This window comes from Galleria mellonella, unplaced genomic scaffold (genome assembly GCF_026898425.1).
Source record: "Galleria mellonella isolate WM207_F2 unplaced genomic scaffold, CSIRO_AGI_GalMel_v1 utg332, whole genome shotgun sequence".
Taxonomy (NCBI): Eukaryota; Metazoa; Arthropoda; class Insecta; order Lepidoptera; family Pyralidae; genus Galleria; species Galleria mellonella.
Window position 1 is genome coordinate 451,546 of NW_026442080.1, and position 27,481 is coordinate 479,026.

A 27,481-nucleotide genomic window follows, 5' to 3' on the forward strand; every position below is an offset into this window, starting at 1 on the left:
AAAAATAGATACTTTTGTAGTACAACGTCAAAATTTTTTATTTTTTTTGTCTCCAACTATCCATGCATGATAGTAAATGCTTATATTATGTGAAATTCCATGACAAATAGCGCAGCAATCAAGGTGTCAAGAAACAATAAACTTACAAGTTTCTAATATTAATATAGGTAATTAAATTTCAACTACATTATTTATTAAAATTTTTAGGCCTTTACAGTAATATCTATCATCATCATCATCATCGCGATCATCGTCACCTTTGTATCAACCATTAGCTGTCACTTATTTTTAGTAGACCTCTCCCATAAGGGAGTTTTGTATAAGTTACCACGCTTGGCATACGGGTTGGTAACCGCATTTAGGTTTTGGTGATATTTAAACAGGGACGCTGCTGCTCCTCCCTCGAGCATTAAGTCCCTTTAGTCGCCCCTAACGAAACCTACGGAAAAAAAGGAACGATATAGTCTTTTTTTTTATACAACTTAGAATGGCAAACAAGCTGACGGCCCACCTGATGTAAAGTGGTAACCGTCGCCTATAGACATGAGCACTATCATAGACATAACAGAGTATACTGTTTCGCCCATGATACCCCCTATGCGTTGCCATTCCTGAGGACTCAGGTGTTATTCCTCTGTACCCAGTAAATTCACGCCATATCATCACGCCCTTCAAACCGAAACATAGCCATGCAAACACAACTGCTTCACGGTTGAAACACGAATGGGACAGAGGTATCCAAGCAATCGACTTTTGTACTAAGTCTTCCTCTGGTAAGTCTATGTTGGAACCACTGGTAATAATATCTATCATCATATCAGCCTTTAACTGTCCACTGTTTAACATAAGCCTCCCCCTAGGGGGATATTGCCAGTAGTTGCTACGCTTGGCAGTCGGATTGACAATCGCAGTTAGGCTTTAGAAATGTTTTAAGAGGGACGTTACTGCCTATCCCTCGCCCTCTCTTTGTCGCCTCTTACGACACCCACGGGAATAGAAGGGGTGGCCTATTCTATGCCGGGATCACACGGCAATAATATCTATACTTTATATCAATTACCACAGATAATATGTACTGTACATTAAGCACTATTCCTTAACTGTAAAACGACTCACATGCTTTTTAATTTAGCTGTTCATTAATATGAAATAAAAGTTTTGCATGTAAAAAAAAAAAGACGAAACAGTAAACAAACGCTTAAAGCGCTTTGAAATTTATTTAAAAACACTAGAAAAAAAAAACTATTAAAAACGGATCCAGTTTCAACTGGTTTAGTTAAAGAGCGCCAACTGGCGGGACTAACTCCGCAACTCCGCAGCTCCGCAACTCAGCTATGCACTCGAAACTCCGCTGCGGTTGCAGGCAAAGTTATCCAGTTCCCGAACTGCTAATCTATACTAAAGTTAACTAATAATGCGAACTAATTTCAACTTTATAGTCTAGAAATTAAAGTTCTATAACGCTGCGAACCACCAGAAGTAGTGGTGGGTTTTTATTTTGTAAAAATTTCGCACAAGTCCGCCGAGTGGATCGTGTCTTGAATGGGAAATTTTATTTTTAATTTCGAATAGGAGCGTTATCAAAAGGGGTCTTGCCGACTACGGAGATTGGAGAAATATGAAAGTAGACATCACACTGTACCTATCCTGCAGAAAATTAATATACAGTATGTTCTGGTACCTAGTCATTCGATGAATATTTTTCCACAGTGTAACGTAACGACATAAAATACAGATACATATCAATTTATTTAATAACTAGCGACCCGCCCCGGCTTCACACGGGTGCAATGCTGATACTAAATAGCGCCGCCCGCCCCCCATTACATTACGACATCACATTAGAAACCTCTAAAATTATCAGTGTTTCTCTATAATATTGTGCATATATTATACACATCAACCTTCTCCTTGAATCACTCTATCTATTTCAAAAATCCGCTTCAAATTGCGTTGCGTAGTTTTAAAGATTTAAGCATACATAGAGACAGACAGACAGCGACAGCGACAGCGACTTTGTTTTATACTATGTATGTAGTGATTTATAAACTTACAAGTTCAATTAATTATGTCATTTCCATTACAAATTTATCATATTTTATTCTAATTTCAAGAACATAGCGTTTTCTATATAATAATAATATTATAATTTTTTTTTATACAACTTAGAATGGCAAACAAGCTGACGGCCCACCTGATGGAAAGTGGTAACCGTCGCCTATAGATATGAGCAGTACCATGGAAATAACAGAGTATATTGTTTCGCCCATGATACCCCCCATGCGTTGCAATTCCTAAGGACTCAGGTGTTATTCCTCTGTACCCAATAAATTCAGTAAATTCATTTAAAAGTAATGTTAATTTAGAACAGTCACCATCACTTCAAATTGCAATTAAATTAATAAATTTCACCATTAGAGATTACGCATAATTTTAAGAACACTTCAACACAATAGAAACCCTGAATAAGAATTGAGTGTCGATACGAACTTCATGTTGTTAATTTAAAATAAAAACATTTTAACGGAAAAGTACTATCCTTAAGTACCAGAGGGAGACTTTCTACAAAAGTCGATTGCTTGGGCACCTTTGTCCCATTCGTATTTCAACTATGAAGCAGTTTTGTTTGCATGACTGTGTTTCGGTTTGAAGGGTGGGATATGGCGTGAATTTACTGGGTACAGAGGAATAACACCTGAGTCCTCAGAAATGGCATCGCATGGGGGGTATCATGGGTAAAACAGTATACTCTATTATGTCCATGGTACTGCTCATGTCTATAGGCGACAGTTATCACTTTCCAACAGATGGACCGTAGGCTTGTTTGCCATTCTAAGTTGTATAAAAAAATCTATGATTTTATTTATTATTCTGTATTTTACAACGTTAAATTATATAGATAGAGCATCGAATCTCAAAAACGGGTCAACTTTTTGTCAGCTAATTGTCAAATTAATTGACTCGTTTTTGTTTATCAGTATTCTATATATTTACGCATAAAATGTATCTTAACGATAACTTCAATAAATGAAATGAGTATTCGCGCCTTAAAAAGATACAGAATTTATAACACAAAATAAATATAGAAGTATAAAGAATAGATAAAGGAATCACTCATAACTATTTATCACGCAAAATTGTATGAACAAGTTGACCCATTTTTCTGGAAGCATTTCTATAGAGACTATCTATATAATCTAAGGTTACATCATAATCCAGATTATAAATACCTAAAGTAGAGTAAAATTACAAAATAGCAACTTATGGATTCTCCAAAACATTTGACTGTAAGAAGGAATCGATTATCAAAATTTGAAAAAAATCAAAATGTCAAAAACTGTCCAACTCAAAACCAATATCAGTTGACACTAGAACCATGATATATCGCACAGCGTATCTTTACTAATAATATAAATATAAAAATTAGTTTCGCTGTTTGTTTGTCACGTCTTGTTCCCTTAATAGACCAACCATTGGTCAGAATTAATATACAGTTTAAGATGAAGTAAAACATTGACTACTCTTTTTCAGGTCACGCGGACAAAGTCGCGGGCAATACTAATAGTTTTTAGTCGCGAGCGCGCTCGTAGAGAAAAAATGTTTAGTCTATTATTTTTATCTTTAACCGACTTTAAATTGGGATATGTTCAACACACTTTTATACGATACGCGTGATCATTTTTAATTTTCACTTAAATTCGAAAGCAGTTTTAGGCAACACAACAAAAGTGGAGTTTCCCAAAATTTCCATTCATCATTCATTCATCATTCCATTTAGAAGAAGCGCACCTTCCAGGGAACGTCTTATTAAAAATTCTCGGATATTTTCAGTTCGTTTTAAATCCCTCTCTATTAAACCGGTTAATCCCAGTTAAGTCGGCTTGCCGCTCGCAAAACCTCCAGCCACCTGGGATCGACTAACTGTGTAAACTAGCTTGAATATTACTATCTCAGCATCCAATTACACCTTAACGACACCATAACGCTAACAATGTGTTTATAACTGCGCTATATTTGTAATAAGGAAAGCAAGTCTCAGTAATTAGTATATTCATGATATTGTACAAATAATGTGCAACTTGGCATTATACGTTTGTTAATTACGAACGTTTGTATGCATTAATACATTAATATTAATCTTATTAGCACAGTAAAATTTTAACTATTTACTTATATATGTTACAGTCAAAACTCTTAACCAGTCAAAAGTATTTTTGAGTGAACAAGTTGGTCAAAAGTGGTTTTGACTGCAAATTTGCGGTAAGGTTAGGTACAGGTTACAGAGGAATAACACCTGAGTCCTCAGGAATGGCAACGCATGGGGGGTATCATGGGCGAAACAGTATACTCTGTTATGTCCATGGTACTGCTCATGTCTATAGGCGACGGTTACCACTTTCCATCAGGTGGGCCGTCAGCTTGTTTGCCATTCTAAGTTGTATAAAAAAAACTTTTAACTGTTATTTTAGTCAAAAGTTTTATTAGTTAAAGCATACGGTCAAAAGTACTTTTGACTGATTTCGCTAGTCAATAGTACTTTTGACTGGTTAAGAGTCTTGACTGCAACATATACATACTACGATATTTAAGAAAATTAATATGAGGAGTCTTAATTAAATTAATAGATTTTTATTATATCACCAAGGTGGCAAACGAGCGTATAGCCCGTCTGATGGTAAATGGTCACTGTAACTTATGAACGGTTTCACGACTACAGTATGGGGTTCTTCAAAAAGGATACAATAAGGTTTCTTCAAATTCAGCAATGAGCACGTGACATCCCAAGTATTACAGGCGTCTATAGGCTCCAGTGACTATTACCAGAGGGAGACTTTGTACAAAAGTCGATTTCTTGGGTACCTCTGATCCATTTGTGTTTCTACCGTGAAGCAGTTGAGTTTGCATGGCTGTGTTTCGATTAGAAGGGTGGAATATGGCGTGAATTTACTAGGTACAGAGGAATAACACCTGAGTCCTCAGGAATGGCAACGCATGGGGGGTATCATGGGCGAAACAGTATACTCTGTTATGTCCATGCTACTGCTCATGTTTATAGGCGACGGTTACCACTTTCCATCAGGTGGGCCGTCAGTTTGTTTGCTATTCTAAGTAGTATAAAAAAATACTTATATACTTTGCTACTGTCGTGGTACAAGAAAAAGATAAGGACATAAGCCATTGTTCAACAGCCTTCCGATAATGTATTCTAAATTTAAATATTCAAATTTCTGTTATTTGTACAAGAAAATTTACTTGGTACAAAACAATATCTAGTTATCTTCAAATTTTTATCATTACATAATACACTCAGCTTATAAACGTAAATAAATCGCTTGTAAGCGTATTTTCCAGTTTGAAAATAGCGTAAATCACACATTGTTCTGTATCGAGCCCGCATGGTGGTTTAACACATCCCCTCTCCAACCTTCCCTCCAATTTAAGTGAGAACTACGTCCCAAAGGAGAGTTTTATATGTACAAAGTTAATTGAAGATTGTACTAGCGTTTGCAGACAAGAAAACTCGAACATGATGATATAAATAATAGTGAATAAAATCAGACAATTATAATGAATGGTATTTTTAAGATGGTTGCAAAAGAAAAAGGTTTTAATTCGTCTGAATTTTTACATGATTATTATTATCATTTAATACTTTATTGTACACATTAATTATATATAAAAATATAACAGAGGTAAGTAAATATACAAAGGCGAGCTTAACTCTAAAGGAGTTCTCTTCCAGCAGTACCCAAAGTGGAAACGAGCGAGGCGATATGTCATGAGGAACTAGAAAATCAAGTCGTTCACGAAGATAGGACGGAGAAGAATGGTTATATAAAACGGAAAACATGATTATCTTAAAATTGTATAATATTTTCAGAGTTCGTCTATCTGTTTTTTTTTTTTATATATATTTATATAAAACAGAGAGGAAACGAATATGTGGCTCAGTTGGTGGTAAGCAACTACCGTCGCCTATGAGAAAAAAATGCAGGTGCGCTGCCGACCTTCTAAACAGGAATGTGCTCACGAAAAAGTTAATGGAAATTCAAATCAGCAAATGTTTCTGCCATCATCATCATATCAGCCACTATCTGTCCACTGCTGGACATAGGCCTCTCACATAAACTGCCATAAGGAACGGCCCTGAACCGCCTGCATTCACTAACTCCCTGCAATGCATTTGAGGTCGTCTCTCCATCTAATGGAAGATCGTCCTACATTGCGTTTGCCTTTACGGAATCGCCACTTTAGAACATTTTATTCTATTAAGAAAATGTTTTTACATTGTTAATAAACTCACGACATTTAAAGTTTTTGGGTGTGGGCAGTGACCTAGGTCACAATGTCCTTTCATCTCTATACAGAGTGTTCTAAACTACAGAAAGTTGGAACACAGTACGTAAGGTAACACAATAGAACTTTCCTATCCGCAATGTAACTTTTACACAGTTAGTTTTATAACTTTCCGTCTGTAAGTGACAGACAATTCAATACTTGTTAGGTTCCGAGGGAATATTGAGACAAGACTTTTGTAGAAACACGTATTGGTTTAAAAATAAATTTTACTTAACAGTGTTCAGACCAAGCAAACAAAATGTAAGTATATTTTGTGGTAATACAAATTTTTTACATACATACATACCACAAAGGTGGCAAACAAGCATACAGCCCGTTTGATGATAAAAGGTCAGTGTATGGACAGCCTATGGACGCATGTAACATTAGGGATTCCTTTTTCCTTCTTCTTCGATTATTTTTATTTATTACTAGCTTACTTATTATTATTATTTTATTTATTTATCCCACAGCTTTTCCCGCGTGATGTAACCTATCCATGTACCAAGTTTCATTCAAATCCGTTCAGTAGTTTTTGTGTTAAAGAATAACAAAAATCTTTTCATTCCTCCTTAGAAACTATTGCATTAATACTAATAGGATTATTTATTTATTTAACTTGAACGTAGAAACGTGATAACGTAATCGTAATTCTTAATTATCGGTACGCGAATTCGATTAAATTCCTTATTCGAATAATTAGTAATTACTAAATTTATAATTCGACTATTCAATTTCAAAATTCGGCTATTAAAATTCGAATTATTAAAAAAAAAATCACTGCTTTTTACCAAATATAAAACTAATAAAAATAAAAACTAATAATGACAATACTATTAATAACCATTAAAAAATGGTCTCGTCATTCTAGCGATCGACTCGGCTAGTAGTCCAATAATTTTCGGATTCACTCGAATAATTCGAATGAATTGCTTAGTCGAATAATTAGTAAATTCGTATATTACTATCCTTAATTTATAAACTCATAATTTGTTTTTATAAATGAACGTCTAAATCGTCAACCATTCAAATGTAATGAAATGCAGTTACAGATACATGTAGTAAGTACACTTTGCTCAAATGTATCCGCGTACAATTTTGTACGTGAATACATTTGAGCAAAGCGTTCACGTACAAAAATGTAAATTGTAAACATAGATTCAGGTAGGTTTACACTTAGTGTAAACCTATTTGAATCTATGTTTAGTTCTTGTGCTGTAAGTTGTTGAATTCTTTAGTCTAACTCCGTCTTTATATTGGTGCAATATAAACCTCAGTACTTGTATTAAATACATATAATATATAATATTTCAGAATAATCACTGGAGATGGATAATATATAGCAATATCTATATATTGGTCCAATAAAAGATATGTTATGTACCAGTTGTCCAACATACATACATACATACATATCTGTCACGCCTGTCTCCCATTAGGTAGGCAGAAACAATGGAACGCCAAATGCTTCGATTCAAACAAACCTCTTTCGCTTCTTCCACATTTATCAATCCTTTCATACACGCTCGCCGGTTACGGGTACTTTTAATTTGGCCCTTCTTCAGCACGTCGCCTATTTGGTCAACATACGTCCGTCTAGGGCGGCCCCTACCGACATCTCCATTCATTCTTGCTCGATAAATCTCTTTCGTAATTATATTTATTTATCGTCCAACATATAATATTGAAATGAAGCACCCCATTAAAACAAATGGAGATTGTCGACTGGTTTTTTCCAAAGGAATCTAATATACAGATATCGGAGTGGTACTGATATTAGCCATTTCTAATAATCACTATCCATAATAATTATTTCAATACAAAAATAAACGTTATTCGTGCAACAGTATTTTTGTTAATCTATAAATTGAATTTTCCATTTTCTGAGAAAAAAGCATTTGGAATATTTATTTATATTACACACTTGGCAATTTATTGATTGCAAATCGTTACAGAAATCGGCTTTGAATTTTTTTTTAATCACACAGTCATTCTTGGAATATCATTTTTTATATTTAATAGCATTTCGCATGTTGCGAAATATAAAAAATATATATTTTTTTTTAATAAAACCTTTAATGACTTCAATTTCAGAAGGCATCAAAGTATTAGTATTAAACGTATGTCTCGACTTGTCAACATGCCTAGTAATTAATATTCAATAACTTATATGATTAAAAAGCTAATTCAGTAGAAAAAGAAAGTTATTTTTTAAAATAGACAGCTTGCCAATGTTATGGAATGAACGCTCCTAATATTTAGGTATTTTATAATACTTACAATAGAAAACAGAGGGGCTAAATGAAATACAAATTTGATGTTAAAATTACATAATATAGACTGTTTAAAAATATAAAAAATGTTAAAATATCGTTCCTTTAAACTATTATGGTTGGATTTTTGACGAAAGAAATGTTGAGTTCCATTTACTGGACCGATTTCGGTACGAACAAAAACACGGAATTGAGCCCGAAAATGCGGAATTTCATTTCATAGTAGGGCACCAGGTTGATGGCCCACTCCATGGAAAGTGGCAACGGTAGACTTGAACAACACCATTAGAGAATAGTGTAATGTCCATGTGCCCCTCAAAACTATAATGTTTTATCTCCGTATTCTTTATCTTCAAACCCATTTTCCACCCTTCATATCGAAACACAGCCATGCAAGTATAGCTGCTACACGACAGAGCTACGAATGGGACAGGGATACCCACGCAAACTACTTTTGTACAATATCACATTTACTTGTAACTTAAATTTTATATACATGAGTATTTAATTTTTAATTGACTTCAGGGAGATGGAGATGAGGAGAGGATGATGGAGAGGAGAGGAGGGAGATTCTCAATTCGGTTGTATTTTTTTTTATGTCTATTACTTCATAACTCCGTCAGTTGTAAAGTTACTTGGATAATACTCTTTTATCTGAAAGAATATACTTACAGATAAGTTCCTTAAAAATTTTATCAAAATCTTTTGCTAAAATTAAAGCCACTTTTTTATAGAATACAATCTTAATTATTAAAAAATATAATATATATACAAGTACTATATGGTCCCGGCATAGAATGGACCACCACATTTTGTCCTGTGAGCATTGTAAGAGATGACTAAGGAAATTTGATGAAAGAGGTACGGAGAGCAGCGTCTCTCTTAAAACATCACCAAAGTCTGTGATTGCCAACTCGCCTGTCAAGCATGACAACTATTGGCTACACCTTTGGGAGAGGCCTATGCCCAGCAGTGGGCAGTTAACGGCTGATATAATAAAAAATAACAGTAATATATACAATTTTCTATTGTGAAACATTATGGATGTAATGGGATAAAAAGCAGCCTACATCCTTTCCCATCCCGAATACCATTACGGCGCCAACAGGTAACAAACAAACTCACTTTCACATTACAACTTTGATATTAGTATGGATTTTCCTTATTTTCGTCAAGCCACCGTCGCCAAGCAAAAGTTATCAATATAATAACTCATAATTATCTTGTTGGTTTGTTACCAACTTATTTTCGTTGCTACATACTGAAATCCCTGTAATTACTGAAAGAAAACTATGTAGGGCATTACCCGCGCGAATCCTATTTCCTTCCGATCCCGTGGGAATAACAAAAAGTTTTACTAGATGCCTACATAGTGTAACATTACTATTTTGATATGGTTCAAATGTGAATTTGATAAATTCAAAGGATTTACTAAGATTTAGAATTGCTAGACTGTATTGTAGATTGAATAGAATAGGGCACCCCTTCCTTCCTGGAGGAGTTGCCAATAATTATCACGCTTGGCAGGCGGGTTAGTAAGCGCAGTTAGCTGCTACCCATCCCTCGCCCTTCCTTAGTCGCCTCATACCCACGGGAAAGGAAGGGGTGGCTTATTCTATGCCGGGACCATATGGTGTATTATATTATTATAACATCCGTTAACCTACCCCTATTGGGGTGTTTTGTGAGTAGTTGCCACGCTTGGCAGCCGGATTAACAACCGATTGGCACTTGGTTTTGATGATGTTTTAAGATGGACGCTGCCCATCCCTCAATTATAAGCTAGAAGCATAAGAAATAACTATTTAAAAATTAAAAAAGACTTTAGTTGAATATAAATTATTTTATTCTTTCGTTATTCATTTGCTTTGTTACAATTTCTCGCACTGAATTTATCTAACTTCTCCAATGCGTCTCAAGAAACAAAAAAAAGTTTTCCGATCCATAATTGTTGTTTATTAGAACTTCAACTATTAAGTCGATACATCAATTAAGTAAAACAAAGGGCGGACTATTAATTAACTTGTTAAAAGACATCGGAATGTAAATCCCAGTACGATCCGCATTCCGGAACGAATTTCCGGACAATCTACTTCTACAATTTCTCAACTGTTGTTCCGAATGAATAAGTTTCGTACAATGGCGGACAAAATTAACTATACATACATTATTTAATTTCATTAACGGATTATTGAATTATATTTATTTATTTATTAAACACATTTATTATATAACATTTATACATTATATAAAAACACAACACCTCTTACCAGAGGGAGAGTTTGTACAAAAGTCGATTGTTTGGGTACCTCTGTCCGATTCGTGTTTCAACCGTGAAGCAGTTGTGTTTGCATGGCTGTGTTTCGATTTGAAGGGTGGGATATGGCGTGAATTTACTGGGTACGGAGGAATAACACCTGAGTCATCAGGAATGGCAATAAATGGGGGGGGGGGGTATCATGGGCGAAACTGTATACTCTGTTATGTCCATAGCTACTGCTTATGTCTATAGGCGACGATTACCACTTTCCATCAGGTGGACCGTCAGCTTGTTTGCCATTTTAAGTTGTATAAAAAAAAAACCATCGAGGTTAATTCTTGTGAATTTCATCACGAGGAACTAACCTGCTTTCGTGCTCACGTACCATCATTGGTGCCCCGTTGACGTATACCAATCGCGCAAAAATCCTCAAGTGTTGGTATATAGCACACATATGTTACTAGTAGTAGCGGAATTTAATAAAATATTTCTAATCAACTAGTGTTATTACACAGTTTTGCTTGATAACTTATTCTTGTACTTATGCTTTAATATGGGAAATTTTAATAGACTTACTAATACCGCCATCTATAGGACTCGTCTTTAAACTGTGGTAATATTATGTATGTATAAGTGTATTTATTTGTTGATTTTTTTATTACTATTTCTTGTCGCTTTAATAGTTCAACTAATATTTATAAAATTTGACATACTAAGTACATTTGAGTTAGAAAAGTATGTAGATTATTATCATTTGTGAGGGTTGATGAAAAAAATTTAAAAAACCAAACAGTAGTCTTACCAGTATATTTCGTAAAGAAGATATGGAGATAGTGAAACAGGACATAAAAAAGGAGGGGCAGACGTTATTGTAAATTTTAAATTATAAAAAAGGAAATATATAAAAAATGTCCACTTTGTGGTTATTTACTTTTTTCCAATTGTTTTTGTCTTGATGAATATATTATATCCCTGTTACACGCTAAATAAGTATTTTTATATTTTTTTCTTTTTCTAGTCTGCTAATTGGCAATCTGTTCCTTATAGAACAATAATCCAATCTGCTGTTTGGATGTCAGGTTTAAATTTTGTTAATAAATGATGAGGCCAATCCATTAACCAGCTCTCAGTCTCTGCCTGTAAATCTTTCTACCAGTCCTTGGATACTGTGTCTTTTTAATCGAGAGAAACTAATGCTTCCCTATCCCTAAATAAGTAAATTAATAAATATTACTTCTATACATTTACATGCAAGGATGTGTATTTTTCAATGTTCCGTACCACAAAACATCGAGTCTAGAATCTAGACTAAAACTTTAAAAGCCGAAGCGAGTCGTGTTTTAGCTGAAACAACTTCATGTAACAAATTCTCATCTAATGCTACCAGTAAGACAAAATAATGTTGTATTAAGTATTAAATGTTGTATGACATTTAAGTGATTTTTCTCCTATACATCATTGAATGAATTGTGTATGTATTTAGTTATCTTTTACTAACTAGATGATTAGGTACGTAATTTTATTGTTAAAAGTTTCGTAAACTTATGTGTAATTTGGTTAAGAACGTTTGACTAGTTTCGCGCTCATGTCATGGCCGCTCAAGATTAAAGGTTCTGAATGCTCCCGAAACTAGTGGAGCTTTCTCAACCGAATTACACGTAAGTTAAGCCAGTAAACGTAATACCGCATTAAAAGATGTGTAATTGTTATTTTCCATAAGAAAAAAGTTCCAAATTGATAATATTTGTACCCGACTACGGCGAAGAAAAAAAAGAGGGTTATGATTTTGATTTCTGGCTACGTTACGCGATTCCATCGTAAATTCTGGGCCAGTTTCTGATATGGATTTTGTCATTTATTCATTTATATTATCCATTAATTGTCCATTGATAAACATAGTCCTGGCCCATAATGGGGAATTTGCTAGTAGTTACCATGCTTGGCAGGCGGGTTGGCAACCGCAGTTTGGCTTTTGGAGATGTTTTAAAAGGACGCTGCTGCCCATTCTTCGTACTTTAAGTTCCTTTAATCGCCGCTTACGATACCCGTGGGAAAGAAAGGGGTGGTCCATTCTATGCAGGGACCACATTACAAATTGTGCTAAGTAAACATTTTGGGGGAAGCTATATTCAGCAGTGGGCAGTTAATGGCCCATACAACGACATACAACGTTCAAAGTCGCTTTCATTGATTAGCAATATTTATTTATTCTTATTTTAAGTTCAGTTGTTTAATTCACTAAATTCACTCGACCGATAATCGAATCTTAAACCTTATGACGCACAACATCTGCCCCAACACGATGGAGATTGTTAATTCAATGAAATCATACAAACTGAAGGTTTCCATAGAGCTATGTACAATTTATGATGAAATATTACCACACTGCGGTCACAGATGAGACCATAGACTGAATAAATCAGGTAGAAGGGACACTAAACTTTATTAATACAGCAATGTTGTTCCCTTTTGTTGTTGTCACAAATTTATTAAGTAAGGTTACGTATACCAATTGTTAAGTTAGACCTTCAGAAATATAGCTGTGGAAATCGCATAAAATTTCGTGCAGTAATTTTTGCGTGACGCTGGGACAGAGAGACAGACAAAATTTCTAAAATATTTTTTTCTTAAATATTTTTTTCTTTATACCACAGATGGCAAATAAGCATACGACCCACCCGATGATAAGTAGTTACCGTAGACTTTGTATATATTAGAGATGAGTGATATCTGATATCTTATCTGATATATATTGAGTTTTTCTGGACATTGATAACCATCCATTGCGATATCGTTCATACCAGTTAGATAACTATATTCAATACGAACAAGTTCTTTTCAATACTATATATTGGACTAGCGGCCCGTCCCGGCTTCGCACGAGTGGACATTTTTACAACATTTTAAAAAGTTATTATTGTGACATAACGATAATAGTTGGATATATAGTATCCCAAAGTTTTTTGTAGTTATTGATATTTTCTTCAATATTGTAGAACTAATTTTTTGTTCTATCACCAATAGTTTCCGCAGCGCACGCGACGAAAGATATTTTATAGCATTTTTTTACACGTTGAATTACGTTACTAAAGTTTTAGTAAGGATGCCTAATCTTTTATAGCAATAAATATAGCCTATGTTACTCAGGGTGAATGTAGCATTCTAATGGTGAAAGAATTTTTAAAATCGGCAAAGTAATTTTTGAGTTTATTCACTACAAACATATGTACACACAAAAATACAAATCTTTCTTCTTTATAATATAAGTGTAGATAACCGATAGTTTAAATATCTGTTATTAGGGCAATATATGTCCAGATATTGTAACTACAATATGACTATATTCTGATAACAATTTTATTATTATTATTATAGGCTTTATAGAGATGTCATTTCTACCTATTTTATGTCTCAACGGCTCACGACAATCTATATATTTAAATAGGTACAATAAAGTGTCTGTATTACTTACCATAATTCCTCTTATTCCGCGGTGTGTCTGCACTAATCCCGAGGGAGAGGAAAGATGACGCGGCGTTCTCATCGGAGCTGAAACAGAGGCATTAAGTTTAAAGGTTTTAAGCGATAAAGAGGATATCAAGTGATATTATGCTTAAATAACCATATTTTTATGAGATGGGAATGTATATCAAAATAATAAATATATATGGCGGAAAGGAAGAATTTATAAATCCTGTTTTTTTATGTATATATAATTATATCAGACGTTAACTGTCCACTGCTGAACATAAACCTCACTTTAGGGACTTTTGCCAATAGTTACCACGCTCGGCAAGCGAATTGGCAACCACAGTTAGGCTTTGGAGATGTTTCAGGAGGGACGCTGCTACCCATCCCTCGCCCTCCCTTAGTCGCCTTTTACGACACCCACGGGAAAGGAAGGGGCGTTCCATTCTATGCCGAGCTCTACACTGCCAATCGAATATATATAACTATAAAAAACATAGATGTATTAGTAGGGATATATATTTACATTATTATTATGTATCACGTCTCTATATTTTAGAAATAATAGAATTTCATCGTGCCTCCGATCAAACTGTTTATAATTACTCATCTACATCTAAAGGTTGCTTGGAAAAGATCGCTTTTAGCGATAAGGTCGCTATTTACGGTAATTGTTTGTATTTTTTTAATAGATAATGGAATGGTAACCCCACCCGCGCTATCGGTATACACCGGCGGGGTACCAGTGAAAGATGATAGGTGAGTATGAAGTACGTCAGTTAGCCCATCGTGACGAATTCAACAAGAATTGTTCACGATGGTTTCCAGGGGGAAGCACGTGGAGGTCGACCTAATAAGGTCGACCTAATAAAGTTTTCTTTCAGCTTCTCAAAGGTTGACTGTAAGAGATCCCTTTATGGGATAAGTCCGCCATTGTATACTAAATCATTTACTAGTATTTAATCTGACTTATGTACAATAAAGATTTTTACAATACAATACAATACAATAAGGCATATTGCTAGCAATGGGGCTGTCAAACTCCATTGCTAACAGTCCCTTTCCCCCCAATTGTTTGTATTTATAATAAGTAGTTACTATTGCAATCTTTTTGGAGGAAACAATAAAGAGTATCTATCTATCTATCTATGGATCGTGAATCTCCTCCTTTTGAAAGTAGCCGCAAAAATAATCAACAACCTTGTTGTTTTCAAATATATTTAATTCGCACTCTATACAGATAGAGGGTAGAGGCAATAAACAAAATGCCAGGGATTTAATAACGCAACTGTATAACGTTTTGACACTTCACAATGTTGTTACATTGTCGGTTTCACTCATAAAACGTGTAAGTCTGAGGTGCTACGAGAGCAGAAACGTGAGAGGTCATTGACACGATGAGTAATGTTACATTGTATTTCAAAGCTTCGTACGTAGGTTAAGATGGAGTAAATTTGCACAGTTGCAATTTTATTAACACCGCTAACTTTCACACAAACGCGTACTTTTGCACATAACTTTATACATATATATATATATATATATATATATATATATATATATATATATATATATATATATATATATATATATATATATATATAATGAATGATGAATAAGAATATCATACATGATACGATAGGTCTAGTATTTTATTCGTACTCGTGCCTCTTGTGATACATCAATTTATACGCATTAAACCAGATCACGGACAGTATAATAAAATAAGTGATATTCACTGTAATCAGTTGCTGTGCTATTAGAAATTTGTTCTACATAAATATAAATCAAGAATAAGAAAACTCAAGAAAATAAACCTCAGCAAAATATAATAATATAAGAAGAACGACTGTATGTGAAGTTTTTTCAAGGGAAGGAAAAAACTACCCTCAGTCGCCTGGCTGTCATAGAAATAGTTAACTAAATATTTACCTTTTTTTACCCATTTCATGTTTTTAATTATTTCTTTATTACAGTGATTAATAATGTGTTCATTTTATTTAACTAAATATATTTATCTGTTTAAAAACATATAGCACATATTCCGTTAACTTGTAACCATTTTAAAAAGAAAAATTACATCCGGGAATTCCACAGGATAAAATTTTAATTATAAAACGAAAATCAGATTTAAAAATAAAAGGAATTTTATTTTTTCTCCGGTTGTGCCCCCAGCATTATACGGCACGTACATAAAACTTTAAAGGCAATAAAAAGAGATCTCGGAAACGGTTGATAAGCGCTTTTTTATTTGACTGTCCGACTTTACCTTCATTTCCTAGCATTCTTCCAATCATTCTAGCAATTTGCGATGACAATTTTATAATGAACTAGCTGTGATTCGCAGTTTTGTTTGTATGAATAAAAATAAAAAAAATGTATGTACTAATTCAAAATGTCCTTTTATGCACCAAATTTGAAAATAACATTACATTTTAAAATGGTTTCTAAAAGCAGGAATTTCCCAATTCATCGTTTTTGCACGTATAATTTGCGATTACCTCGTTTAGAATGGCATAATGGAAATGCCAACCACTGCATATAGGGGAGAAAGGGATTGTTAGTAATGAGATTTAACAGCCCCATTGCTAGCATCCACGCGGATCTCCTTGGAAACCATAGTGGTTAATTCTTGTTCAATTGGTCATTATGGGCTAACTGACCTGCCTCCATCCTCACTTGTCACCCTTTACTCGTACCCCGCCAGCGTATACCGATAGCGCAAGCGGGGTTACCATTCCATCTTAACTCATTAAAAAAATACTGCATATATACGCGAATACAAGCTTATATATCACAAACATAACGTACTATGTACGAATACCTAGACCATTTTAATGAGGACTATAAATTAGATTGTGAAATTTAAAAATTAAATATCTAAGATTAGAGGCCTTTGGTACTCAGTTCTCTCTGCCTACTCTACAAGAAATTTGGCTTAAAGATAGATATATAATTGTAATATACTATTTACTAACCTTTTGTCCTGCTTGAATATTTGTCTATGGCCATCCCGGTACCCCAATACAAATGTAACGGCAGTAACTGAAACAAAAAACATAAAAATTTTAATATCTTCCTTTTTAAACACCAATACGTGCGATAATTAAAATTTTACTACAAACTTAACTTTAAGATGGAGATGAAAAATAATTGACGGGTGAAATCCCGCCAAAACATATTTTCATCAAAAAATAGCGCATTCGAAATTTAAAAATGTATATACGGCCAGGTGTGAAGTTTTAATTTTTTAAATATGGAATAGATCTATAATTAAGTATTTTGATAATAATAAATATAATAGGAATAGTTTTAATAGGAATAAATAAATGATAATAGTAATAAAAAATGTGAATAAATACAAAGGTCTATTCATCTGTTTATTCACATCTGAGCCATGGGTTTTCATATTCAGCATCCCATAATTTATTCTATTTTCCTAATAAAGTATCCAATTGTATTCAGAGCCCTTTATAATATCTTTATTGCTTACCCAATGAAATACACTCAATCGTTATACCCGCGAACGTAAAGTAATTAAAGTTTACAACGCGTAAGATAAATTAAACCTTTACGATTCGTCGTTAAACGGGCGACACTCTAGCTAGAAGCTATAATGAAGTAGCGTCCGAAAACTAGCTGTATACTGCGGTTTTACTGTTTAATTTTAACTACTTTTACTTACTTATTTTACTGTCTTCTTATCCTAACTGCATGTCAGCTAGGATAAAAAGTACCCTAATCAATAAGTAAGTTAAATCAATTATATCAAAATCAATAAGTAAGAAAGTATCACTAATTAAATAAATATATTACTAATTTGAAATACTATAACTTTGATCTAATTTATAAAGATTATTACAATTTCTTCAAGTGTGATCAAGTGACAATCTACAGCACCAACAGTACTCCATGGTTTAATTTACATTCATCTCTTATGGACTGTCCAATGTACTCACATTATAAATTTCTTGTATGTAATAAATAAATGAATAAAATCTGTATGGCAGATTTTATTAAAATCAATTCGGTCATTCAAAGTAACTTGTGTTATAAAATACACTCGATCACTACACTCATAAACGTAAAGTAATTAAAGTTTACTCGTACAATTCGTAAGATAAATTAAACATTCACTATTTCTCGTTAAAAGGACGACACTAATGAAGCTATAATTTAAATAGCAATAACCACTAGATACTATCCTATGATTTTACTACATAGTAATATATAGGGTACTTTTTATCCTAACCGTATGAGAGATAGGACAAAAAGTACCCTATTTGGAAGTAGTACAACTGTGCGTATCCTTCATTTCCAACTGAAACACAACAAATAAAAGCACATGTTTTTGAGCATAAAAATAATACGACCTCCAGATTATGGAGTCAACTGCCTGTCGAGGTTTCCCCGACAGATTTAAGTACGGGGTTAAAAAGGGTAGACTTCTTCTTAGCCAGTTATATGCGCGTAATGCCCCTTACAGGCGTTCATAGGCTACTCTAACCGCTTACCATCAGGTAGGCCGTATCCTTGTTTTCCACTTTAGTGGTATAAAAAATATAGTGAGAAGGATCTCCATTGACACAAATGACTGTAGTAAAATAAATACTACTAAATTACTGAAACCGTGCGGATTGAAAATCAACTAATTTAAGCAGTTGTGTTTGCATGGTTGTGTTTCGATTTAAAGGGTGGAATATGGCAGTGTATTTATAGGAGGCAGAGGAATAACATCTGAGTCCTCAGGAATGGCAACGCATGGGGGATATCATGAGCGAAACAGTATACTCTGTTATGTTCATGGTACTGCTCATGTTTATAGGCAACTGTTACCACTTTCCATCAGGTGGGCCGTCAACTTGTTTGACATTCTAAGTTGCATAAAAAAATAATATACATTGGCACTTAAATACACTGCATCGTTTTTAAACCAAGCTATGGCAAACCCTTTCCACTGTACATTATAGATATACTTATCTATTGCATTGCATGCTTGCTAATCCTCTTTCAGTCAAATGGACCAGAAAAAAGTCGTTTTTATCAAACGTCTAATGTTTCTATACGTTACATCAGTTGTACTCAACTTCCTATCATTATGGCCCGCAAAGATTTAATTTAATAGTCTATTGTATATAACATAAATGTGAAAGAGAATTTGTAAATTTGTTTTTTATATCTTTGCGCCATAACATTTATCCAATTACTATTAAATTTGTCATACACATACTATATGGGATAAGGTAGGACAGAGATATTTTTTTTATCCTACTTAGTGAACGTTTTTATTTATTTATTGAAATTTTAATGCACAGTGTAAATATATGTACATTTAGCGCACTTAACACTAGATGGTCCGGTCACTCAGATGGAGTCGTGGTCAATAAATAATCGTTAAAGACTACTTAATCATTATTTATCAAGAATGTTGTTATCAGTAAAAGAAACAAAAAATGTAAAGTACATATTTTTTCTTCCTCTTACTGATAAAATTGTTTGATAGATTTATAAGACAGCTTCAGTTTTTCGCTGAAACAATAATGTGATTTATAGTTTATTATAGCAATGTGGGATCCTGATGAAAATTTATAATTGCAATTATACAATGGTAATTATAGTAAGTTTGTCATGGGTTTCTTTAATTAAATTAAACTTTACCATCTTTATCAACATAACAAAAAAGATATCAAATTACATTTGTAAATTTATTATTGTCTTTGACCAAATTTGTTCGTAAGTAACTTAGTAGTAAGTATTCAATTATAATAAATAAACTATTTTAAAGGTTGCATCTATCATGCGGCCCTTAGTTTGAGAGTCACTGAGATAGATCGAGCGAAAGCAACGCGTCATTAGCTTAATGGACAAGAAACCGCATAGGTACCTTGTTTAGTTTTTTTTTTACGCGATGGAAAAGGAATTTACGGGAAAATCTGTTATCATCCGGAGTTTATTAGGTGTTTCTTGCGTGATTTTTTTCTGCTTTGCGTTTACCCACGGTAGTACGTTTAAGCGAATATTTACAAGAATTTTCTCAATTTTTTTTTATACCTTGGCAAAAGAACTTTCATTGTGGATAAAATATTTTACTTGATGACACAAGAAACTGTGAGTAAAAAAATATAATAATGCTAGTTACATTATATAATAAAAACGATTTTGCTCAGTAAGGCAATAATAATATAATATAAATAAATTAGACGGATTACAAAGGTCCTCTTTTTAATATCTTTTTTAAATTAAATTAAGAAACTTTTTTAAAATTTATGACTATCCTAGATAATAAGAAAGCATAAATTAAGAATAGTAACATAAATCTGAAAGTCTAAACTCTTTTTACATTCTGGTATCAATAAATTAGACTCACATCTCTTCGAAAAACAACCGTTTGTATAAAATCTATGCAATCAGTTCATTTTTGAAAATTTTACACTAAGAAATAGCTAATTCGTTTAAGATACTTTAAACGGACATCTAATATTAATAGCAGTACAACAGTATGTATATTTACTTATTTTATTGTAATCTACATAATTGCATATATTCATTTTTCAATTTCGTCAATATAAGCGCAGTGCCGACTCTTAATTAACGTAGGGAATATTTGATCTGTGGTGATTATTTACTCTGTACAACAAACTTGTAAGTCTTAAAGCCTCTTTCAGACAACTCGGTCTTTGGTACACTGTATAAACTCGAATACTTGTTATTTCGGGCGAAATTGAAATTTCAGTGTAAAATTTTAGCGGCCGCGAGTCACTGAATGAAGCCTCATTAAACGTGATGCTGCCGCGTAAATTGCAATTTATTGTGCTGGTTTAGGGTTGCCACTTCGGTGTTTTAAGACGACAGATAAATTAATTGTGGCTCGACATTATCAAGCGCGGTGCCAACTTATAATTAATAGGTTACACGTTTTTACTGCAGCGACAGCTTTTTTGACGATTTAGAGACATTTTGGAAGTATTTGGAGCGAAATAAATAATTTATTTTCTAAACCGCATGCGGAATTGAATGATATGTTTTATAACAAAGGTGACGAGTATGCAGCTCACCTGATGGTAAGTGACTACCGCCGCTCATGATCACCCACAACACCAGAGGCATTGCAGGTGTGCTGCCGGCCTTTTAAAAAGGATATACTCTTTTCTTGAAGATTATGATGTCGAATTGAATGATAAAAAATACATGTCATATGAATACTTAAAAGTGCCTTCAATCCTATTAATATTATAAATGCTAAAATTTGGAAAAATCGCCCATTTTTCCAAATTTTAGCATGTGACATATGTATACATATGTCACATGCAAAAACTACTGAAGGTACCAAAATTTGGAGCATAGGGAGGTTATATCTTATTTAGCACAAAAGATCCTTTATGTATTAAATCAGTATTTACACGAGCGAAGCCACAGGAATGGCTAGTATAAGTAAATAATTCTTGCTTTTGATTAAAAAGTAATTTAAATATTTTTTTTACACGTTAACGTTAACACAAAAATTTAATTAAATTTGTTGGTCGTAAACTTTATACAAACGCTTCCCACAATTTTAAACTCAGCTCTTTTAAATTATACCTATATAAAATTTTCAAATTATACGAAATTTGTTACAATAGTTTTTTTTTTATGTAATTTGCCTTTAAATGTATAAAAATATTCTGTAAGAGAAAAGAATCGATGTTCTGTATTCTTTCAAATTGAATCTATCACGATTAGATAATATACATATATATATCACATACGTCTTAATCATCTTCTTTATATACAGATACTGGCTAGTTATAATTTTATTGTAAATAATCTACGTATAATTGTAACTGGCTTAAAACAAAGTACATACCAATGATAGTACTAAAAAATAAAATAAATTTAAAATATTTAGATTTTTGAATTTCGAACATTTTAAAATCTGCTAGCCCTGATGAGACAAAAACGCCATTTTGTTTGAGAATGTTTATTTATTTCGTCGTTACCATTTGGCCGAAATTGTCGGGGAAGGCATTGTCTATTCGGTGAAAAGCTTGCTCCCGCAATTTAGCTCCTTTGGGTACTCGTGATAATTATATTTCGTGGTTTAACTGTAGAATTGATAGAGGGCGCTGCATTTCCGTCATTGTACAAAAGCCTTTTGTTGTCATAAAACTTTTTGGGTCAGGTTCTCTCGTCCAAGTAAAAATGTTTACTTAAAAAGTCTTCTCGGCTTAAATAAATAAAATTATAAATTTCAAGGAAAAATATAATTTTTTTTTTACATCCTAATATTATAATAACATTGGATATTTGAACACAATATAAAAAAAGGCGGTAGTCATAATTAGTTAATGATTTTTTTAGACGTTTTTGGAATTGGTGGAGGTGCCCAAGCAAACAGCTTTTGTACAAAGTCTCCTTCTGATAATGTTTTACTTATCTTCCAACGAACATGTCCAAAAAGAGCGATATGCCCCGAATTGGCATGTAATAATTTGGGGCATGTCAAAAGTGTTGGACTACTGTTAGTTCTTTATACTGTGGTACCTATATCTTGTACATACTCAATATATAGAATGCTAAAGGAAGTAGATACAACTAATATTTGTAATATTAACAAGGGTCAGCAATATAGGTCTGTACTTTGTAGCGTACAGACGCTAGGTATATAGTTAATGTAATGAACCAAGCGAGCGCAGTTAACGGCAAATGGTGATTAGGGTCACCGGCTACTAGAGCATATGTTACAATAAGGAAACTAATTAAAATTTATTACAAAAATCCTTGCTAATATTATAAATACTAGCTTTTACCAGCAACTTCGTCGCCTGACCAGTATAAAATGTAACGTATTTTCTTCAACATCGCATATAGTACGTGTACACCAAATTTTATGCGATTCGTTAAACCGTTGAAATCCCGAGATGTAACAAAGAAATGAACACTTTCATATTCACATTTTTAAGTTATGGCCAGCAAAGGTGACGGATGAAAGGCGACTGCATGTGCAAGAAAGGTATTAAGAATAAATGTGGATGCCCATAAGGGCAGAAGAAGACTTAAAATGTATTTTTTTTTTATACAACTTAGAATGGCAAACAAGCTGACGGCCCACCTGATGAAAAGTGGTAACCGTCGCCTATAGATATGAGCAGTACCATGGACATAACAGAGTATACTGTTTCGCCTCTGATACCCTCCATGCGTTGCCATTCCTGAGGACGCAGGTGTTATTCCTCAGTAGCCAGTAAATTCACACCATATCCCACCCTTCAAACCGAAATACAGCCATGGAAACACAACTACTTCACGGTTGAAATCCGAATGGGACAGAGGTACCCAAGCAATCGACTTTTGTACAAAGTCTCCCTCTAGTAGACTGTGTGAAAGATGATATGGCTAAAATAGTAGTAAATAAGATAATGACTGCAAATAGACTGAAAAAAGTAAGAGAAATCCATTGAAACTGCGTAGACACATAGTCTCTTTATGCATCTTTCATATTATGGGGAGACTCGGTTCGATACTGTCGCCGCCATACAATCCGCCACAAATTAAGTTTCATCCCAACGATCTGGATAAGCTTTTTTTTTTATACAATTTAGAATGGCAAACAAGCTGACGGCCCACCTGATGGAAAGTGGTAACCGTCGCCTATAGACATGATCAGTACCATGGACATAACAAAGTATACTGTTTCGTAAAGTAATAGTCTTCCACCGTCTACAAGCACTCTTTGGAATTAACTTCCAGCAGCAGTATTTCCAAACCTATACGACATCATAACCTTCAAAAAAAGAGCATACTCCTTTTTAAAAGACTGGCAGCATACCGGATATACCTTTGGTACTGTAGATGCTCATGGGCGGTGGTAGTCACTTACCATTTTTTTTATGAATGATAATGAAATGTTAACCCCGCCTGCGCTAACGGTATACGCTGGCGGGGCACTAGTGAGGGATGATAGGTGAGGATGAAAAGACAGGCCAGTTAGACCATCGTGTTAAATATACTTAGAATTCAGCACGATGCTTTCCAGGGGTACCACGGGGAGGTCGACCCGTAAGGATATATTGTTAGCAATGTAACTAATAATCCGCATTACTAACAATCCTTTCCCCCCCAGTCACTTACCATTAAGTGAGCTGTATATTTGTTTGTCCTTGGCGTTATAAAAAAAAAAAAAGTTAGTGTCCCAATGAGCGTTACACTTTACGGCCGGGGTATGTTAATAACGTTTCACTTCCATTAATACGGACCCGATATGTCTCATGACTTCGGTATCCCGTACTAATTGCTTACTTACTATATATATTATATCTAATATAAATTTTACCGAAGAAACAGAATAGTAATGGGACATCAATTTCCATCTATCAATACTCAATACAAGTACAGCTGTTTTCCACCGGAAATACGTGTGGGACAGATATGCCCATGTAAACGACTTATATACATACATAGAGTATATTGTTTCGCCCATGATACCCCCCATGCGTTGCCATTCCTGAGAACTCAGGTGTTATTCCTCTGTACCCTGTAAATTCACGCCATATCCCACCGTTCAAACCGAAAGACAGCCATGCAAATACAACTGGCTTTACGGTTGAAACATGAATGGGCCAAGGGTACCCAAGCAAACGACTTTTGTACAAAGTCTCACTTTGGTAAGATCGTTGGAAAATTATTTTTTCATCCAAAAGGATATACTTTAAATAGGTGCTATATATTTATTTATTTACACTTTATTGCACCATTTATAAAATAGTAAATACATTTAACTGTAATAAGAAATGATACAAAAGGCGGCCTTATCGCTATGGTGCTATATAAATTTTATTAAAATCGTTTCAGCCGTTTAATTTTTTTAAATTAATGTATCTAGTTTTGCCACGATTGACATGTTCGTTTTTATATTACTTAAACTGTAGCGAGTGAAAAAGTTTTATCGGATATGTCAAATAAAAATATAGATAGATGTAATGGCAAGATGTCTTATCTGATTTATTACAGTATAGCAAAAACTAATACAGATCTTTAACTTGAAATTTATAGGTTTCATTTTATGATCTAGTTATCTTTGGAGATACTTTTTTCTAATGTAATATGTCGAAAATGTATAAATGCTTATATTTATAATTTATAATATAATAACATTAAACGCTCCTTATCCCTTTCAGACCTGAACGATACGGGCGTGAGTTGTAACTTTAAAAAATTCTTAAACCGCGAGCAATTAATTTTTACGCATGAAGCTGAAATAACATGATAGTGAGATTCTAAAGCAGCCAATAAGAAATCGTTTTAGCGGATAGGTGGTGCAGTAGTCTCGTGCGTGCCGGCAAGATAGCTTGACTCCAAAACACGAAAATATATTTAATCTGAAAGAAAAAAATCTTAGGTCTGAAGGGTTATGGGAGAGGCCTATGTTCAACAGTGAGTACTTGACGACTTTTATAATAATAATAATAAGAAAAATAGATACTCTATATTGTTTCCTTTATAAGATTACAATAGTAAACTTATTATAAATACAAACAATTAACTCATTGCTAAGAGCGATCTCTTCCATGCAAGTTTAAATATATATATATATATATATATATATATATATATATATATATATATATATATATATATATATATATATATATATATATATATACATATATAGCATTTGAGTTTGAAAATTATATAGACTACTTTTGGTTTGATTACAAAAACATGGAAACTATTATAATACTAATAATTTATAATGCAAAGAGATAATAATAATAATAGTAGTATTATAATATCTGTGGTAGTACTAAAATAGTAAGTACTATTCGATATTCTGTGGTAAAACTGTGAAACAGTTTACCACAGAAAACCGTTATCGTTTATAATAGAACTCGTTATGATGTTTCGGCTCCATTAGCTAACGGGCCAACTGTATCTTATGTCCGCCCGATACATTCACTAATTACTAACATTTTGACCACTAACCTAAAATATTTAGACGGTCCTTTGGTTGTAAGTACATATATTGAAATTATTGTATAGATAAAAACTCTATTCGTACTTCCATATAAAAAGTAAACATGCTTTTATACACTTTAAAATACAATTTACAATAGGAGCAGGATCTTAAGTTAATTCTGTAATTTTTTATACTTTTTTTTTATACAACTTATAATGGCAAACAAGCTGACGGCCCACCTGATGGAAAGTGGTAACCGTCGCGTATAGACATGAGCAGTACCATGGACATAACAGAGTATACTGTTTTGCCCATGATACCCCCATGCGTTGCCATTCCTGAGGACTCAGGTGTTATTCCTCTGTACCCAGTAAATTCACGCCATATCCCACCCTTCAAACCGAAACACAGCCATGCAAACACAGCTGCTTCACGGTTGAAACACGAATAGGACAAAGGTACCCAAGCAATCGACTTTTGTACAAAGTCTCCCTCTGTACAATATAGTTATAGTTTTGCTAAATGTAAACCAAATTTAATACGTCTTTTTGAGTTTAATTCTTTTTTATTCCAATATAAGGTTTTCATTATTAAAGATCCTGTATTGTTTGCGGGGCAAATTCTAGATACATCTTTTTTTTAAATGCGATTAGATGTTACAAATTAAAATAATTTATTTCATTTACTTCTTAGTTTTCAGATGTTTATTGTCTCTTTAAAATGACGATTGTTATTGATAGTTGTTAGAAGTTGCATAATAAAAACATGACTTTAATACAGTCTCCCACTGGCATAGTCGTATATAGCTCAAACTGATATATATACATGCAATTTCAATATTCGCGAGTTCTTGTCCCCTGTCACATTAGAACGCACTCACGGTATTGCTGCCATAGTTTAAAAATACGAACAAATTGACAGTTCCACATACACTCCATACATTTGTAATAAATTCCATGCTCTTGGGAATATCTAAGTTTGAAATGTATGTAACTATACAACGTGTATGTAGTCACTATTGGTACAAAATGCATGTGTACTATGTTGCATGTAATATTACGGAGGGTAATAAAGTGTTTGTCTATGTTCATGTTTGTAAAATATGCTGGTTCTTGTTGTACTCGTATATATTATTACTTATTTATTATATTATTTGTAAATGAAAATGTCATCTGTTGACTTGATGTACCTAATATATATTTTATTTTA

The 27,481-nt window shown here is 33.5% G+C and overlaps 1 protein-coding gene across 2 annotated transcripts in view; it reads right to left on the minus strand.

Annotated features, from left to right (window-relative positions):
* The window catches only part of LOC113511737 (cell adhesion molecule Dscam2-like), a 140,495-nt gene that overhangs the window by 42,648 nt on the left and 70,366 nt on the right, over nucleotides 1–27,481 (minus strand). For both annotated transcript variants that reach the window (XM_052896771.1, XM_052896770.1), the window contains exons 3-4: nucleotides 17,319–17,385; nucleotides 14,345–14,421 (exon numbers count right to left, since the gene is read on the minus strand). In XM_052896771.1, coding sequence (XP_052752731.1) covers nucleotides 14,345–14,421; nucleotides 17,319–17,385 — 144 coding nt within the window. The remainder of the gene's footprint in view (nucleotides 1–14,344; nucleotides 14,422–17,318; nucleotides 17,386–27,481) is intronic.